Source organism: Babylonia areolata, chromosome 1, assembly GCF_041734735.1.
Source record: "Babylonia areolata isolate BAREFJ2019XMU chromosome 1, ASM4173473v1, whole genome shotgun sequence".
NCBI lineage: Eukaryota > Metazoa > Mollusca > Gastropoda > Neogastropoda > Buccinidae > Babylonia > Babylonia areolata.
In genome coordinates, this window is record NC_134876.1 from 85,101,974 (window position 1) to 85,118,673 (window position 16,700).

The 16,700-nt window shown below is 46.0% G+C and overlaps 1 protein-coding gene across 1 annotated transcript in view; it reads right to left on the reverse strand.

Moving 5' to 3' along the window:
• Positions 1 to 16,700, reverse strand: part of LOC143293932 (zinc finger MIZ domain-containing protein 1-like) — a 74,441-nt gene that overhangs the window by 35,090 nt on the left and 22,651 nt on the right. Inside the window, exon 2 of the mRNA XM_076605323.1 lies at positions 11,426 to 11,570. Within this exon, the coding sequence (XP_076461438.1) occupies positions 11,426 to 11,469 (44 nt within the window). The 5' untranslated portion in view covers positions 11,470 to 11,570. The remainder of the gene's footprint in view (positions 1 to 11,425; positions 11,571 to 16,700) is intronic.

Sequence of the window (16,700 nt, forward strand, 5' to 3'; positions counted from 1 at the left end):
AACACTTCCATTTCTCCAGCGTGACATTTAAAATATGTTCTGTATTGTGTGTCGGCTCCTGTTGATGAATTCTTCACGAACTAGAGAGTACACAGTAGGAGGTCAGAGGTCAGGTAGGAGGTACGGGTGGGAAGGGAAGATGGATAGTATAGAGAGAGAGACAGAGAGAGATAGGAGGGGGGCTGGCAGACACATACGTTGGATGTTCGAGTTGGGGAGAGAGAGAGAGGGAGAGGCAGACAGACGGACAGAAACACAAAGACTGTTAGCACGCCAAGCGAAGCTACTGAGGTCGATGAAACGCGCCACACACACACACAGTGAGACAGAGAGAGAGAGAGAGAGAGAGAGATTATTTCCCCACCTCGCGAAGCATTCAAGCGCCTGTACGTGAGGAGTCTCGACGGGGTGAGCGAGTTTGGCTAAAATTAACGCTTATAAAAGAAAGAAAAGACAGAAGAAGAAAAAAGTGTCGAGGTGCAGGGCGCTTTGTGCGGCGAACAGGGCCAAAGGTACGCTCTCCCACTATCTGACTGCTTTGCTGAAAACAAGGCAAACAATGCCTCCTCGCCTCCAATCTCCGTTTGTCAAAAAAGCTGCTGCTTGCAGTGAAGATCAAGGCACGCGCGCGCGCGCGCGCGCACACACACACACACACACGCGCGCGCGCGTACACACACAGAGAAAACAGCAGCCCATTTGATAGCAGTAATTTTGCGGCGGGATTCTCCAGGATGGGATGGATATTTTGAAAGGAAAGGAATAAACTTATCCCTTGAACCTCTCCTAATTCCTGGAAGGAGTGTTGTTTTTATAACAAAATAAAAATAAAAATAATTCTAAAAAAAAAAAAATGAGTTAATACAAAAAGTATGTGTTACATGTTAACCCACTGTGATTATAACATAAGTAAAAACAAGGTTCCTTAAACTTCAACCGAACACGTCATATTCACACAAACACAAAAACGTAATCAACAAATTTAATATATACTTTTAAGTATCCACAAACTTATTACTACATACAATTACTATTAAACTTTTTTTTTTTTTTTTTTGCTGCCCCATCATCTGCACCATTTCAGTGGCATTACTCCCACGCCGCTCATTTAGATTCCCCCATACACGGCCACACCCGGGTTCGTCCGTCGCAGTTCCAGCGTCGGCAGTCCACAGGGAACCATCGATGTTAGGTCGCCCGGAGGCCACACACCAGAGGAGACCCTGCACTGCTGCTGAGTCACTTCGGTGGTGTTCAGTGGTGCCTGTTCTGATTTAAGGTACTTAGGACACCACCTACTAAGCCCCCTACTAACGACAATAATGGTTAGTCGCGGAGCCAGACTGAGTGAGCGTCTCTCCCAGAGTGGAGACCGCCACCACGTCCCTCAAACAACAGCCCCCCCATGATCCTGCCGACACTGACGACATTGACAGGACTCACCCCAAGCACGGAAGTGGAGGGGCATCGAAACTGAGGTCACCATGAGAGCAGGGCATGAAATGCCACAGACTTTGAGACTATTTTGTTTATATTGATGACGATGAAGGAGAAGGAGGATGACGATGATGATGACGATGTTGCTATGGAGGTCCATTTTGGTTTGGGACTGCGTGACAAGGCTGTACTCTACGCTTCCTGTCATAATGATATCCCGGCGTTAACCAGGCCCGAGAGATACAGACACTTGCAGTGTTGGTCAGGTAATTAGAGCAACACACCCAAAGACGCATCCTTGAAGTGGATGACACTCGACTGTGTGGTCCCAGTCTCCCCATTTAAGCCCACAGCACACTCAACTCTGGGTAGGAGCCGGCCACGGGCCGAAAAACCCACCTCCGCTGGGATTCGAACCCGCGTCCTCCCAGCCGTCAGTCCGCGACGCTAACCACTTCACCACGGCGGCTGGTATTACTATTAAACTTATATTAACAACGATAATGATCATGGTCATGGCTAGCAATGATCTGGCGTATTGGCTGTGGTAAACAAACAAGACCACCCCTCAAAAAAAATTGCGTCGATCTTGCTAGTAGCCCAAAGTTTGTACCATTTCTTAACCGCAGAACACGGAGTTGATTGACCAACCACTCAAACATGTTTTCTTCTTCTTTTATCACAAAGACACACACAGAAACAGACAAACACCAGAGAGAGAGAGAGAGAGAGAGAACTCGGAAATGTTTTTTTTCTGCAAGGCCACTGGCCTGTTTGCAAAGGTGGTACAAACATAATTTGAGACACACAAAATACCGAAAATAAAGGGGGAAGGGACCAACATCATGGAAACAACATTTCATAACTGAGAGAGAAAGAGAGAGAGAGAGAGAGAGGGGGGGTGTCGGGGGGGGGGGGGGGTAGTAAAGGAAAAGGAGTAAGGAGGAAATATGATCATGTTTCTTGAAATCGGCGAACTAACCTGTCTCACACAACTTAAACAGCGTGCAGTCAAGTTCACCGAGGACCACACTCCCAGCTCTGTAAAACCCAGGTACAATAATCCGTGAATACACAACAAACACGTGCAGGTTCTAAACATCACAAGACTTTACGTATCGGAAGCATCTTCAGTGCAACGGCTCGAGTGCTCTGGGTTGGGCCCGGAAAAAAAAAAAAAAAAAATGAGGGTACCTGACGAAATAATAAGGGTATTCTTGCAGCAGCTGTTGAAACCTGCCAGGTATTTTTTAAACATCAGATCTAGCAGTCATGTTTCGATGGCTCGTAAGTCTTTTAGTACCGTGTGCATTACATAACAGTCATCCCTGCGGCCCATTCCACTCCTCACCTTCACTCTTCTCTGTCTCGTCATTCAAAAACTTTTACTTTGTTCTCTCAATCCATTCACATAAACAACATTATTAAATAAATAAAAAAAAAACAAAAAAACTCTAACCCCTTCACTGCCACACCTGTAATATCTAAAATAATTGTCAGCTCACATTCACATCTTTTCTTCTTCTTTTTTCATACAACAGTTGTTTTTCTGCAATCATGTCTGTACTGTTGTTTTTTTCTTTCCTTTTATCCTTGATTGTTATTAAAAACAACAACAACAACAAACAAACAAACAAACAAAAACCCAACTCTTTCTATACTCATTCTCCATTTCCCCTTTGGCTCTACCCCGTCTTTTGCCAAACCAAAAAATTAAAGGGGTGGGGAGGAGGGGGTCGGGTGAGGAAAAGGAGGGCGGGGGAGTGGGGGGGGGGGGGAGAGTGGAGGTTGTCAACATGACAGACTCTCCCCCCACACCCCCTTCCCACCTCCCCAGAACCCTAAACCGTTGTTGCAATAGAAAAGCTTGCGCGTTCTCACTTCTTGACATTTACTATAACCCCCCACCCCCAACCCCCTACTCCCCTCTACCCCTATCCCCCCTATCCCCCCCCCCCCCCCCCCCCCCGCCCCCCTTCGCAATCGAACCGGAATCTGGAAAAGCTCAGTCCGTATACTCACTCAATCGATACTTCATCACGTGTTCGCGCGATCTTTGCCTGCTTACAAGCAGTGCACAATGAGTACAGGTGCGTTTATCCTTAGGCGTCATGAAGCATGGCATGCTCCTATTACCGCAGTTGCTATTTTTTGCGATTCTGAAATTGTAGCGGTTTTACTGACAGTTGTCTGCCGACATATTTATCATGTCTGGATCAATGTGACTGAATCGATGGATGAATGAATGAATGAATGCATGAACGAGAGAGAGAGAGAGAGAGAGAGAGAGGTTGTATGCGCTGAGAGAGACTGAGGGAGGGAACGAGGAGGAGGGGGGGGGGGGTAGAATTATCCACACGTTTGGCCATGAAGCATAATAATTATGAGGGAAATACAATTTTGTATCAACATTTACAACATAGACGAGAGGGGTTAAGAAAAAAAAAAAGCTGAAAAAAACCCCACTTCACTTTTTCTTTATGTGGTACACTTTTTCTTTACAAGGTACACATTAACTCACTCAGTACGGCCAGTCCTCTCTTCTCCTCTACACAGACCCCTCGGATGTCCAGTGGGTGTCTGAATGACCCAACCTTTAGCTTCCGTCGTCAGAATTGTGGTATTCTTTGTCAACATTCACGTCTTCAGTATAAGAGCGTTCCGCTTGCAATATTTTGATGATGGTAATTGGGGTGAAACGCTGTTAACGTCGTCTCTTTCGCCGTTCGTGTGGAGAGAGTTAAGTCAACTGCAAAACAATGAGATGCCGGCCTGAGACATCACGCACAGGGATCAATACAGTGTGAGGCGCTGTCCATACGACCGACAGTGCAGCGTGACGTGACGCAGGCTGAATACGATACCACACAGCACGAGTCGCGAATAACATCAGTTCAGTTACTCAAAAAGAGGCGTCACCGCAGTCGGACAAATCCATATACGCCACACCACACCGGACATCAACATCATCAACAACAAAGAAACTAGGCCCACGCGCGCGCGCGCGCGCGCGCTCACGCACACACCTCTCCTACATACCCCTCCGGTCCCCCCACCCCCACTCCCCTCCACACACACACACACACACATATACACACACTTGTACATATACGCATGTATACGCAGTGGGCGATTCTACTGAAAGGGAGTGAGTACGTGAAAGAAACACATTAATACACGATGTAACATACACCAAAGCAACGGGGGGGGGGGGGGGGGGGGGGGGGGGGAGGTATGCGGGAGGGGACTGGGGGGTGGGGGTGGGGCGATCAGACATGTGCAAGCACTCGTTGAACGTTATAGAAGAAAGTCCTTGTCGACCACTTCAGAGAGAGCGAGAGAAGGGGGGGAGGGGGCGCGGGAGGAAAAGAAAGGAAAGGAAATAAAGGGAAAGGTGATAATAAATTTAATCTCATGTTAATATTGATATTAGCATTATTTTACTATATTATGTACTGTTTGTTCATTTGTTTTATTTCATTATTTCATTACTTACTGTTTATGAATGTTATTTGATACAAGTCATAATATGGTTCATCAGCCGTCATGATAAAATTGAAGTGCAACGTTGTGAGCACAGTATAAGCTTTAAGCTTGTTGATGCTCTTTTGTTATTCATTGCATTGTAATCATGTGTATTGTTGAATAATTAAAGATTATTTAAACCAAAGGAAAGAAAAACAAGACAACAGCAAGGATAAACTCATCCGAGGAACCCGATTATCGCCACGGACTTAAATAGTGGGTACCACAATGATTAGACGGTCAATGGTGGCATGCATACTGCTGGTCAGGCACCTGCCTAGCAGAAGTGGTGCAGCGAACATGGATTTATCCGAACGCAGTGACGCCTCCTTCGGGAACTGAAACTGAAACTGAAAGTAGGTCGCAACAGGGTAACGGACACCATCGTATGACAATGTCCGATTGCCGATCCGTCCCCTTAAATAATTAGAATGAGATTTTGCTTCCCTTGGAGTGGCTTTTGTGAATGCGGGTTTGTTTGTTTGTTTTCAAACAAAGGAACTTATACAAACAGTTAATATGGTAAATCGTTTACCCTCAATATGATAATGATGAAGATGTCGAAATTTGTCCCTCAGACAATGGAATCAATACTGAGGAACGACCGACCGAATGTGTTTTCTTCGGGTTTATGTAAAAGGGCACTGACAATGTTATTTTCAATTGTTTTCTCTCAGCAACACAAGCCCCTTCAGAAACGGTATTTCCCCCCCCCCCCCAACCCCCCTCCCCTTTCCGCTCTGGAAATAACACAATCTTCTCTCAGTTCTTCGCAAAACCAGATCCCAACCTTCATTACATTATGGTGGCGTTCTGGTTTTAGTTAACGACACCCACTTATTCTTCCTTCTTCTTCTTCTTTTTTTTTCTTTCTTTTTCTTTTTTCTTTCTTTCAAACTCTTTGCTGATCAATCAAAGATGTTTGCGTGGGTTCGCCCGCAAAGACCATGCCGATTTGCCGGAGTCCTTTTAGCTTTATGAAGCCAGCTAGCTCTTGAAGCATTGAAGCATTCGTTGCTTGCCACGTCCAGACAAAATCAATCAGCTGCTTATCTCTCTCTCTCTCTCTCTCTCTCTCTCGCCACTTCCAATCCCCCTATCTCTCTCCCAATCAAAGAAAAAAAAAAAAAGATACCGATCGAACAAAAATCAGTCTGACAAAAAAAAAGTACAAGAAGAGAGCAATGTTGATTCACCTAAATGACACCCCCACCATTTCTGTGTGTCCCGCCCCCACCTCATCCCACCTTCCTCTTTCTTTTAACCCCCCCACCCCCCTCCTTCTCTATCCCCCGCCCCCTTTTAACTAATGAGTTGATGGCGTTTTTCAACTACGCACTTCTAACACACACAAACATGGGCAGTAAAAAATAAAAAGAAAAAAAGAAAAGAAAAAAAGAAATGGAATGAAAAACCCACTTTGACGCGCAGATCGAACTTTCCCAATACAGCAGGTTTTGTTTTGGCCCTATGCTAGCTAGCTAGCTATTGTGTGTGTATATGGTTGGAAGCTATAGCTCTTCGGGGCTGGCTGTCTGTCTGTCTATCTCCTCGTGACATTTCAGCCACCAGATCAGATCAATGAAGTCAAATAATTATATCCACGCCACTCACAAACCTCCCGCGCGCGTTACACGGCCTGGTAGTTTATTAATACGTTCCCCAGCTCTCACACACAGCCTCGCCACTCTTTGCAGCAATCGATCACGCCCCTCTACCCCCCCCCCCCCTCCCCCCCCCCCCCCCCCCCGTTCCCACACCGACAATTCCCCCCTCCTATACCATCATCGCCTGCCCCCCCCACCCCCACACACATGTATCCACAAGCCAGCAGCCACCACCATTACCACCCTTCCCTTTTCTTCATCCCCCCACCTCTAGTTTCCCTCGCACCCCCAGTTCGTCTGTTCAAAGCAGTGGGTGATCATAACAGCTTGTTGTCTCTCTCTCTCTCTCTCTCTCGTCTTCCATCCGACCTTCATCCTTTCCAACCATCTCCACCACCATCCCTCTCTCCCTCTTCACCCCCCCCCCACACCCCCCCTCTCCCACCTCCCGCCGACCCCACCTCCACCAGTGTCCTGACAACGGCGTCGGAAGACGACGACGACGTGTATTACCATCACAACCACCACCACCACCACCACCTCATCTCTCTCTCTAAGCGGTTGTGGACAGAGAGAGACAGAGAGAGGAGAGCGCGCTGACGTCCACCAGCAACCCCTAATATTTCTCGTCCTCCGACACTGCTAGCTTTGCGCACCAATTAAGTTGTTAAACAGCCCTAGCCTGGTAATTCGATCATTTCGCTGATTGATTTCGCTGGCTTGGTTTGTCAAGATCGGACGCAAGGAGGGGGTGGGGGAGAAGGAGGAAGGGATGAAGGAAGAAAAGACTGTGTGCTGGTGGCGGTGGTGGTGGTGGTGGAGGAGGTGGCGATGATGCCATCCTCTCAAACGTCCCCCCTCCCTCCCCCACGTCACGCCTTCCTATCTCCTGACCGAGCCGGAACCGACACAAGTCTGGGCCACCGCGTTTCGAAGAAAAATGGTCGTTGTGGTAACGATCTTTTGGATCTGTGCCCTGCATCCAGAACAAGCATACGTTTCTATTCTCATCTATTCATCCGATATAAGGGGATTAATCTATTCTCATCCATTCATCCGATATAAAGGGACTAATTCCTCATCCACTTATGTTTGACTTAGGTCAGCATACCTATCCACCCAGTATTTTAATGAACGCCCCACCCCTCAACCCCGCCCCTATCTGCCCTCTATCCACTTTGCATTCCTACGTTCCTCTGCCCCTCTCATTTCTTAGGAGAGGATAGGGAGCGAAAGGGACATAGCCAGAAACAGTCTATGCAGGCTTACACAGATTTTTTTTCACAAATACGACATCTTTAAGAGCTAATATTATCCACAGAAACACTTTCATCGTGTTACTGTCGCGTCTTTTCACCGAATCTTTCAACCAGAACAATAACTGAACTGCCCCAAAATATATTTTGTTTCTCATCCTGTATTCTCTCATCCATGATGATGAATCACCTCATCGCCGCTCTCTCTCCCACCCCACCCTCCTCCCTCCCAACTAACTCTCCAAATTCTTCCAGCGCCCTCCCCATCCCCTCGTCCGCGGTCTGTGTCTCTCTCTCTCTCTCTCTCTCTCTCTCTCTCTCACCAAACGAAACTTGTGTTCCATCTCACTAATCCACCTCTTGCCTCCCCCTACTACCCCCCTTCACCCAAAACACCCTCATCCCTCTACCACCCCCACCCCACGCTCCAAACTCAAAACCAACCAACCAACCACCACCACAACCATCACCACCACCACCACCAGCCGTGTGGCGCGCCCGTGGACAGGTCCCGTTAGAAATCAATTGTTCTCTGCGCAAATTTTGCTGTTCTCAGCTCTCCGCTCTTTCGCTCCGTCTGTCACCCAACGCGCGACATCTGCCAGCAGCCCGCCCCGAGATGGGATGAGGAGGGAGGAGGAGGGAGGAAAGGGGGGAGGGGGGGGTTGAGGGAGGGAGGAAGAGGAGGGGGTGGGGATTGGGGGAGGCTGCAAGGGAAGCGGTTGTTGTCCCGTCAAATCCTCCTCCTCCTCCTCCCCAATCCCTCCCAATACTACCCCCTCCCTCTTTTTTTTCTTTTTTCTTTTTTTTCTTTTTACAACTGAACAGGTGTATGACGACGATACGTCAATAATAACCTACGCGATCAGGATTGTTGGGGTAGCTTATTAGGCAGGTAGATAGGTAGATAGGCAGGTTGGTGGTGGTGGCAGTGTTTGTTGTTGTCTGGAGGTGACGTACCTTGCCTGTTCTGCTCATGTCCCTTGCGAACGCATACACCACACGCTCACACACACACACACACACACACACACACAGTGTTGGGTCGGTTGCAGTTACTTTAACAGCACTCGTGTGTGTGTGTGTGTGTGTGTGTGTGTGTGTGTGTGGTGGCGGAAGACTAGAGATTATTTTCGGTGGTGGCATGGGAATAGGTGTGTGTGTGTGTGTGTGTGTGTGTGTGTGTGTGTGTGTGTGTGTGTGTGTTGGAGGGGAAGGGGGAAGGGGGGGGGGGGGGGAGAATCACTACTCTGTGAAAGCCATGCGGCACACGTGACTGGACGGAGTCTTTATTAGATATTAGCGGCATGACATACCCGCGGGCCGTTTTTTGCACAGTTGTTCACAACAAGAAAGAACAGAAGGAAAATAAAATAAAACGGGGGATGGGGGTTGCGAACTGGGGGGTTGGGAGGGCGGGCGGGGGGAGGAGGGGTGTGTGTGTGTGTGTGTGAAACATTAAATTGCCGCCTCCAGGCATAACGCACACAATATTTATTACCCATCCTTCTTTCTCTCGTATTATCTCTGTTCTGCTGTTGTGTTTTGTCAACCCCCAAAATCACTAAACAGCCAGACTGCTTGACGAGAGGATGTCCATGGGCATAGTGATAACAACAGCAACAATAACAATAATAATATTAATAATAATAAATAATAATAATAACAAAAATAATAATGCATCACAATCTGATCGGCTGTGATCAATGAACTGCTAGCTATTGTTTCAACAATACATACATTGCTGTTTCTGAATCCATTAAATGTATCACAAAAAAAAGTACAGAAATAAAACATGGGTATAGGGAGTTGGGGAGGAGTCAAGCGTTAACACCCTCCACCCCCCAGACCAACCTTCAGTTGACAACATTATACCTTATACCCCCACTTTGTCAATCATCAGATTAACCCATGCTGCCACTTAACCATAAAGTTGATTATCACCCACTTAACCATAAAGTTGATTAATTATCACCCACTTAACCATAAAGTTTATCATCACTTACAGTAAAAAGACGTTAAACTAAAGAACGAACAAAGTTTATTATCACCCACTTAACCATAAAGTTGATAATCACACATTTTCATTCATAAGAAAGAACAGATTCCGAAACGAACGACACAATACATCATATATATACGTATCTTACAATGAGTAGAATTTCCTTAGTCTTATTCTGTATAATATGTAACAAATTAATATGCGCTATCACAGAAACACACACACACACTCTGTCTCTGTCTCTGTCTCTCTCTCTCTCTCTCTCTTTCTCTCTCTCTGCGTGCGTATGTATCCATTATGAATACATTGTGTCAATTACTGCTGCAACAGCTCAGTTGACTGTTCACCGACAAACATAGAATCCGTCATAATCATCATACATGAGCAAGCTGGTGAGAGCGACAGGCAGACGAGGCACGAGTCGCTCAATACGCCTCAACGCACGCACTGGGCAGGAGAGTGTACACAAAACATACATCTATACTTCATTCAACCTGCTCCATGCAGTTACATAAGCCCCGGCACAAGCCAGCAGCTTCCTGCTTAATCAATAGTGTGTTACAATGTATGGGCTGCGTACCATGATGAGAGAGTCTCTTTCTCTTTGCCCCTCTCTCTTTCTCTCTATCTGTGGTTGCGTACATGCGTACATGCATGATGCACATTAACAAGACATGCAGGTAAAATGAATCCCCACCCCAACCCTCCCAACACACACACACACACACACACATCTCTTACATTCTATCACATTCATGCTGTTCACAAACCACACACAAATATAACCCACCATGCTCTCAATGATTTGTAACAGCTTGAAAGCTGCCGAATTAACACAACTGGTTTAAAAACCTGTAGCAAAGAAAGAGCTGAATATCCACCGTTAGCAAATTCCGGCTTTTATTCGGAACCCGAGATCACATTTTATTTAAAAAACAAAAATAAAAAAAATAAAAAAAATAAATTAAAAAAATCGTAAAACGAGGAATGCTGAAACTCTGTCACATACATTAGTTGTTTGATGGATCCTAAGCCATTTAAATTTGATATAAAACTATAGCATAAACTGTTATATGTGGTCTGTTTAAATTGGTGCAAACTTTGAAGTGCGTCTCCTAATTTGAACAATTGTGTGTTTTTTAGCGTAGTATTGGAATGTGTGTGTGTGTGTGTGTGTGTGTGTGTGTGTGTGTGTGTGTGTGAGCGCGTGCGTACACACACACAATCACACATGCTCTTTCCCTCTTTTTTTTTTGGATGAGACAATAAACTGAGGTCCCATGTGCAGCATGCACTTTAGCACGCAAAAAAGAACAGCAACAGCAACATTAACTGTCCCTGGCAAAGTTAACAGAATATCCACATAGCGTAAAACGATGTACTTGCAGACCTGCCCCCCCCCACGCCCCCCCCCCCCCCCCCCCAAAAAAAAAGAAGAAAAAAAAAAGCGTGGTGATGTGCGCACCCCAGGGAAAAGCCCGAATTTCACACAGACAGTGATATGTCGTGACCAAAAAAGTAATACAAAACAAAAATACAACACACTGGAATTTTTATAATTACTCACATTTCTTTCAGACTAACTAAAATTCACTCACCCAGGGTGCACTGGAGGCATTGCTTTCTGCATCTGCGGATGCATGTTCCCTGGTGGACTCTTGCTCAAGTCCGAAGAGGGGCGTGACTTCTGATGGCGAAGCAATAAGGAGCGTCCTAGGTCCTCAGACCATGTGGCCAGCAAACCTGTTCACAAACACAAACACACATGATATTAAACGTATAATTCTAAAATAAATAAATTGAACTGGATATCATAACACACACACACACACACACACACATATATATATATATATATATATATATAATCATTGTATTCAGGTTGAATCATGGATGTGTAGATACATGTGCATAATATTCACGCACACATTTAATGATTTATGCTTGTGAGTGCAAACGTGAAATGTGTATATGACCAGCGGCACGTTTCACTGTGTGTGTGTGTGTGTGTGTGTGTGTGTGTGTGCGCACGCGCGCGACCATGCATGCACACGCACGCGTGTTTCAAATCACAATCATGTTTATCCATTTTTTTTTTACATACACATAGATGATGTGCACAGCGGCACACAAAAATACAGAGACAGAGAAATAGTGACCAACCGCCCCCAATGCACATCCAAAACAAAATTTTTGTTACTCTGTGCACGAAGGCATGATTGATTCATGACTATTGTTCACGTGATAATGATATAACAGCACCCCTACTGCACCCACCACCCACCCACCCCCCTTCCCCCAATCACACTCTCTTGAGTGTCCACGCAGTCTCAGCCCTGTCCCATCTCTCGACCCTCAAACGTATGAGCGTCGTTGGATCGATCATTAGATCTGTTAATCGTCCAGGATGGAGATTTTAGGCCAAAGCCTCATCTTACTTCCAATCTGTTCCTGGTTAGACATGCATGAACAAAGTATAATCTCCAGTGTACAACGTTCACGAAACAGCAAAAACAAAACAAAAAACCCCCCCCAAAAAAAAAACAAACCAAAAAACAACCCCCCCCCCCCAAAAAAAAAGAATTTGAGAGAGAGAGAGAGAGAGACGCCATGTGATCGCGACCACCCACCCCCTTGCGGACGCGTCACCCACCACCACTGAGACATCGCAGACAACTCTACAACAGCCTTGCTGACTCAAAACGAGAAAAGAGGAAAAAACAGAGTACACTCCCTTACACCGCGCGCAGACGACACCGGACAAGGGAGCTAGGGGAAAAGGGGGAAAGAAAAAAAACAAAAAAAACATGTGTGGCAAAACGGCAGCATACAAAGGCGGAAAACACACACACACACACACACACACACGAGTACAGGGTGGTGGGGGTGGTGGGGGGAGGGAGTAGGGAAAGGGGGCGGGAGGGGCACCTCTCTCCATCGGAAACCCCTTGTCAGACAATCTGTGGGTGCTCCAAGGGGAGAGAGATTCGAGGCACAACATGATGTTTCGCTGGCAGACAGCCAAATATGTCTGATCTACATTCCTGGATTTGGCACAGGAGGGTAAAGAGAGAGAGAGAGAGAGAGAGAGAGAGGGTGTGGGGCTGGGGAGAGGGGTACGTAGAAAGGGGAAGAAGGGAGAACGGGAATATGTTGTGAAACGCCACACAAAGAAAAACCTACATAGCTGAAACATTTCATGCACTTCCCCCTCGCTTTATTCTCCCCCCTCGGCCTCCCTCTCTCTCTTTCTCTCTCAGCTGAATGAGTCAGTTACCACAGACGTTGATTCTTTTACCCCTCCTATAGGGTCAAAGTCCTAAAATCCTAGCATGCCTCGGAGAAAAGAAAAACTAAACATAACAGCGACAACTAAAACGCTTGCACAAATTCGATTCACAGTTTCCGTTCATGTTCACAGTTAATATCAGTCACAGTTAATAACCCGTCCGAACGCAAGAAGCCCTTTCAACGCTGTGGAAGACAAAATTCGTGCTGCTACGTCCCAACACATGAGAGGCTGAGGTCCCCTTCATTATTAATTTCCGACTCATTAAACCAATAATCACACATGGGATTGAGAGGAGGCACTGCGACTCGAGCGCCAACCTAACATCAACAAGCGTCGGGCTCCTTTCCTCGCAAAGAGCATTTTCTTCCCACCTCCCTTAACCTCAAATAACTCTTGGCACTAGGTTGGTGCGGTGGGGGGTGTGGGGGGTGGGGGATCTCTTGGGATATGCGATAAACCGAGGTCCCGTGTGCAGCAAGCTTTTAGCGCATGCACGTGTGAAGGAATCTGAAGCAAGAAAGGAACAGAAAGATGTTGCTCCACGGAGGAATTAAAGAAAGAAAGAAAAAATCCGTGTTAAACACAATTATGTGATACATGCACAATAACTAGCAACTACGGCTACGCTACGAGGCAAAAGCACTCTCCTTGGGACAAATTAATCAAAGCACGAGTTTCGACCAAAACTGACCACAGCTACAAACAACAAAATGGACCAATCACTGTCTGCTTGCTGTAAATTACACGACTAACGCTGAGGCAATGAATTTGACCGAAAAGGAACAAAAGCATATCCTTAAACTCAGCTCTTCCAAACAAACGAGTCGAGCAAATGTTGGCGTTGAGGGAAGGAAGAATCGAGACTTAACACAACCTTTGTCGGGAACATACTGAAAAGCATGTATTCCCGGGAAATCCCTTCTAAAACGATTCATGCGAAATTTTAGACTCCCGGCGTCATGATAAGAGTCTTGAAACTGAGTCTCTCCACAGCGCTAGCAATCCCATCCCAGCTAATTATACACTGAAGCAAGAAGAGAGACTTCGGCCTTTGAGGATCCGATCCAAAATCAAGATCTCGGGACGTGGGCGGCGAAGGAGAACGTGACATCTAAGAGGGCAGATAAACGACCTCAATGAACAGACAAGCTTTTTTTGGGTGTCAATGTAGCAAAACCCACCCTTCAGAGTTTGTGTATTTGCCGCGCCTTTAACGTTAATACAGCACAAAAATGACACTCGGACACCATTTAAATACCATTTAAATAATAATACTTTTTAAATGCATTGGTTTTACTTTACTCACTCCAACACTTCTCGACATATCTCTAATATCAAACTTCATCATGAAATCGACTTGCTGTTGTTGCCAACGCAAAGCCACTGATATTGCGATAATTATGTACAAAAAAAAAAGAAAAGAAAAAAAGAGAAAAAATAACTACATGAAGACCATAAACTGTCCGTTTCCCCACAAGCTGTTGCCCCTCTTAAAGAGTCATGAGAACCAAACTTCGACAGAAAGCCCGCAGGGGTTATGTATGACAACAACCTGAACGACTTCTCGATGAAGGCGGTTGGATCCGCCAACAGGTGAGACTGGCAATTACTTTATCACGACACTCCGATATTATTACCACGCCTGCAAACACACACACACACATACACACACACACACACACACACACACACACAGACCCAGTGGGTTGTGCGAGCGTATGTCTCAAGCAAGCCGACAAGTGCCTGAAGTTGCAGCAGTCAGCGTGCTATCACGTTATCCGCATCGCTTCCGAGAGTGCTGATGATGACTATCCTACTAATCTAGCTCGAGTAGCTAGCTTGCAGCGGTTCAGGTATTCCGTTACGGGGGAAGCGGAAGTTATGGTTCATGCGGGGTTTATTTGCTTGTTGGTTTCGTACATGTTAGTAATTTTTCTGTCTACTTATTCATTTACTTTTCGACCGCCCCTCATTTCCTTCCATATACACGCTAGACCTCCCATCGGAGAGTACACACACACACACACACACACACACACACACACACAAATCATTCACACCATTGTTATAATTCGTATAATTCAAGAACAAACTGCAGCTCAGTGAACCTACCATTCTAAGGGTGTGAAAGCCATCACTTTAGTTTTAGTTTTCACGTACAAGAGGTCTCGAACCATTTGGGCTGATCAATACAACCTACACACAATACACCATGTCTGCTGTTAAAAAGAAGTACATAAATGATGTGAAATCCTCAGTCGGCAGAAGCGTCCAGACAATGATCAAACCAAAAAAAAAAAAAAAAAAAAAACGTCCATTGCTTTTCCACATTACTCCTCCCCCCCCCCCACACACACACACTACCCCCCTCCCTGTCCCCCTCTACCCCCCCTCCAATCCTCGACCGCTTGGACTGAGCACGCACTGTCGGGTCAACAACGAGGGGTACATATACACCCGCCAGCAACGGTGAGGGCTCATCCGGGTGGAAAATAACACATGGTAGTAGTAGTTGGACACGTACAACTGACCGACTGGTCAATACTTGTAGCGTTCAGAGTTCTCGCGTGTTTGTCTCGCTCGCTCAGTTAGATTACACCACACTCCCCACCCACCCACCCGTCTCGTCTGGGTAACGGGATACCACACTGATGTGTAAATACATGAATCGGATTGTTATTTTTATCACTCGTGATCTCCGGCGGTGATATAGGCTCTTCTCCACAGAATTCTACTTCCCCACGGAATAGATAAATGAACAAATTTATACACAATAGACTGAAATAAAACCCCACCATATTTTATATACACAATCCCCTGACGTTCATGCAAAATGTACCACTCAATCAACTGAGCAACGGGCACGTCATTCAGGCAATCATTTCTGAATTCTCGGCACAATTACCCCCAAGACATTCTCTCTCTCTCTCTCTCATGCCATCTCATTCTCTCCCTTTCATTCCAATCAATGAATGCATCCCCCCACCTCACCCCCAAACCCTTTACCCCTCCGGGACTGAAGAAAGAAGGATGACTGACAGAACACGGCGAGTTCACCCAGCGGGCAAAGCGAATCACTCGACAAAGGTGATGGACCAAGAGAATCGACCTGCCAAACGTAGCGAAGTACACACACACACACACACATACACACATCACCCACACATCGAACAACCAGCCAATCATGACAGCGGACAGGTGACCAGAGCTCTCTTCCCCAACAAATGTCGTAACACTGTTCTAAAAATAAAACAAGGGGCGACGGGGGAAAAACCATGCCACTGATTGGTCCGTCAACTGTCGGCTTCTCGTGTAATTAACAAGCTTTCATATCGCCCAGTTCAGATTAGTTCATTATTTCAGATCGATTTCTTTTTTAATGACCTCCCAAACTAACACATTATATCAACAACAAGAAAAACGCACGTAAAAGAACCCATGTATCAACATTCGTTACACGTACACAGCACGCACGGCGTCCAGCCGTGACCAATGGTCTCTAACTCATCCATCACAATCACGACTGTCTTCACATGAACATTTTTTTTACTCTTTTAAAGGAATTACGGTCTTCCTCGTCC